The sequence below is a fragment of the Anarrhichthys ocellatus genome, unplaced genomic scaffold (assembly GCF_004355925.1).
Source record: "Anarrhichthys ocellatus isolate YVR2014 unplaced genomic scaffold, GSC_Weel_1.0 scaffold5, whole genome shotgun sequence".
Classification (NCBI taxonomy): Eukaryota; Metazoa; Chordata; class Actinopteri; order Perciformes; family Anarhichadidae; genus Anarrhichthys; species Anarrhichthys ocellatus.
In genome coordinates, this window is record NW_022280035.1 from 9,777,740 (window position 1) to 9,780,041 (window position 2,302).

A 2,302-nucleotide genomic window follows, 5' to 3' on the forward strand; every position below is an offset into this window, starting at 1 on the left:
TGTGTGTGTGTGTGTGTGTGTGTGTGTGTGTGTGTGTGTGTGTGTGTGTAAGTGTGTGTGTATGTTTGGAGGTGGGGAAGAGGATTACAGTATTGGCAATAAAGCTGCAGTGGCTGTTTAGTAGAAATGTGTGTGCTTGGTTCATAGTTCAGTGGTCAGGAGTCGTCATCCCCAGTCAGTGCCCCAGTCGTCCCGCCCAAGACTTCCTGCTGAGAACACACACACATGCAGCGTTGATGCGGATGAAACGCCAGGCTGTCCGTTCCTTGAAGATGGTCAGGGCGCTCACGAATATGTGTGTGTTGGTGCAGTAGGAGTTCCAGTGGCGACTGTCGATGCCGAGACAGCCCGAGGTGCCTGATCTGGTGCCCTGTTTACCACCCCGTCCCCCTGGCCTTCCCCCGTTTGCAGTCCCGGAGCCTCTGTGCGTTGGGGACCGGCACGTAGTCTGGTAGAAGAACTGTTTCTTCACCACGTTGTTGATTGTGACGTTGGGCAGCACTGTCACCTCATACCCAGCTATGTCTGTGGCTCGTGTCAGGTTGCCCACCCAGGTATTCATGCTGTCACATACTGAGTATTCTCCTCGGTGCATGGTATGCGACCCTGCTCTGCGCCTTACCCTCACCCCACTCACCCCTTCAATGTCATAGCCCTCACCTTCCAGGGCATCATGTGATGGGGCCACCTCGCTGAAGACAACACGGGGCGAGGAGCGGTAACGTCTCTTGGAGAAGAGCTTGGGGTCCACTACTGGGTTGAAGGGGTCTGAGGGGGAGTCTGACGTAGATTGCCTGACGACAGGGCTCCTATCCTGGGTGTATGAAGCTGCCCGATGGGGCCTCTTGGTCCTGTGGTGGCTGGTCCTATGATGCTCTTGTGAAGAATGGTGTTCAGAGAGGTGGTCCTCCGCTGTGGTCTGCTGCTGTCCTGCTCTGTGATTGGCTGCCGTCTGCTGTCCGACTTTGTGGTTGGCTGCCCCGGCGCACCGGGCCAATCCACCTCCCATGTTCTGTACAGCCTGGACGCTGATCAGGAGGAGCAGGACCAGTGGTGACGACCTCATGGGCACACGTCCTGAGCCAAGCACAAAGGGGAAAAAAAGTTCAGATTTTGTGCCTATACTGTATGTCTTGCTTACATTGAAAGGAGAAAAAATGTATATTTGTCTCTAAATCTTAATGTTTTTTGTTTTTGTTACGTATTGAATAAAAAGTGAGTATATCAAACATTTTTGGACCATTATGCCGGGGGCTAACCTAAGTACCTGCTGCTGCACTTCTTGTGCTTTCACTCACAGCCGGTCAGTGACATTGCATGTGTTGCCAGGTTGTGTTTGCTTGGCGATGCCAATAAGATGCAGCTGCATCGTTGTTGGTTATTTCTCAGTTGAGCCTGGCTGGCTGGCTGGCTGGCTGGTGCTGGTGCTGGTGCTGGTCAAGAGTCAATTCGTAATAAGTGAATGACTTGCTGTGAATGTCCTAATATATACATTTGTTTACTTCTGCATGGGCTCAACTTGTTTTGGGCACATTTTTCCCTGGCGGTTTGTAATTGTTTGTTACTGTTGATGTCTTTTACTTAAAGCACGTGTTTTTGATGATCACAAGAGTATTCGTTACAACTAAATTAGCTGCTGAATCCTTTAGTCCATTTTCTGCATCACAGGGACGTCTTTGTTCCTCGTAACAGAACATGACTTGTTTTGTTTGTTGCTGTGCTGAGTGTTTATGTGTAGCCTACCTGTGGAATGTGTCCAGTTGAAGTGGGAGCCCCTGTGGACTCTAGAGCCAGACTCCAGTGCAGGCCGGGCCCCTCATGCCTGCCATCTGGACCCCCTGAGCTTCAGTTCTGTAACACACAAATACAGACAAAAGACTTAACTTAAACACATTGCTTCACAATTTAGCCTTTTATGTGCAGCAGTGAATTATATGTTGTGGGATCCATATTTTACTGAAACTGGTTAGGGACAAGAAAACAAAAATGTAACAAATTTGCTATCCTTGAGATGGCCCATTGGACATATAGTATATGTAAAGCTTTCTTTTTATACTGACATACTGATACAGTTACCAGTTAGAACAAGTAGTAAAATAGTGAGTAAAGTACTCACTCCTGTCAAAACTCATAGACAACCACTGCTCTCACAGGCATACAGAATTTACCTTTGTCTGACCTTATCTCATACAAAGTACACACACACTCACCATGTTTAACTCTAAGAGTTTAGACTTGCCATACATTGGAATGTGTGGCATTTCACACCTCCGTTCATAAAAAAAAAAAATTATAGTGAGAG

The 2,302-nt window shown here is 48.0% G+C and overlaps 1 protein-coding gene across 1 annotated transcript in view; it reads right to left on the reverse strand.

Annotated features, from left to right (window-relative positions):
- Positions 1–53: 53 nt before the first annotated feature.
- The window catches only part of ngfa (nerve growth factor a (beta polypeptide)), a 27,143-nt gene continuing 24,894 nt past the window's right edge, over positions 54–2,302 (reverse strand). The window contains exons 3-4 of the mRNA XM_031844506.1: positions 1,744–1,851; positions 54–1,077 (exon numbers count right to left, since the gene is read on the reverse strand). Coding sequence (XP_031700366.1) covers positions 176–1,066 — 891 coding nt within the window. The 5' untranslated portion in view covers positions 1,067–1,077; positions 1,744–1,851 and the 3' untranslated portion in view covers positions 54–175. The remainder of the gene's footprint in view (positions 1,078–1,743; positions 1,852–2,302) is intronic.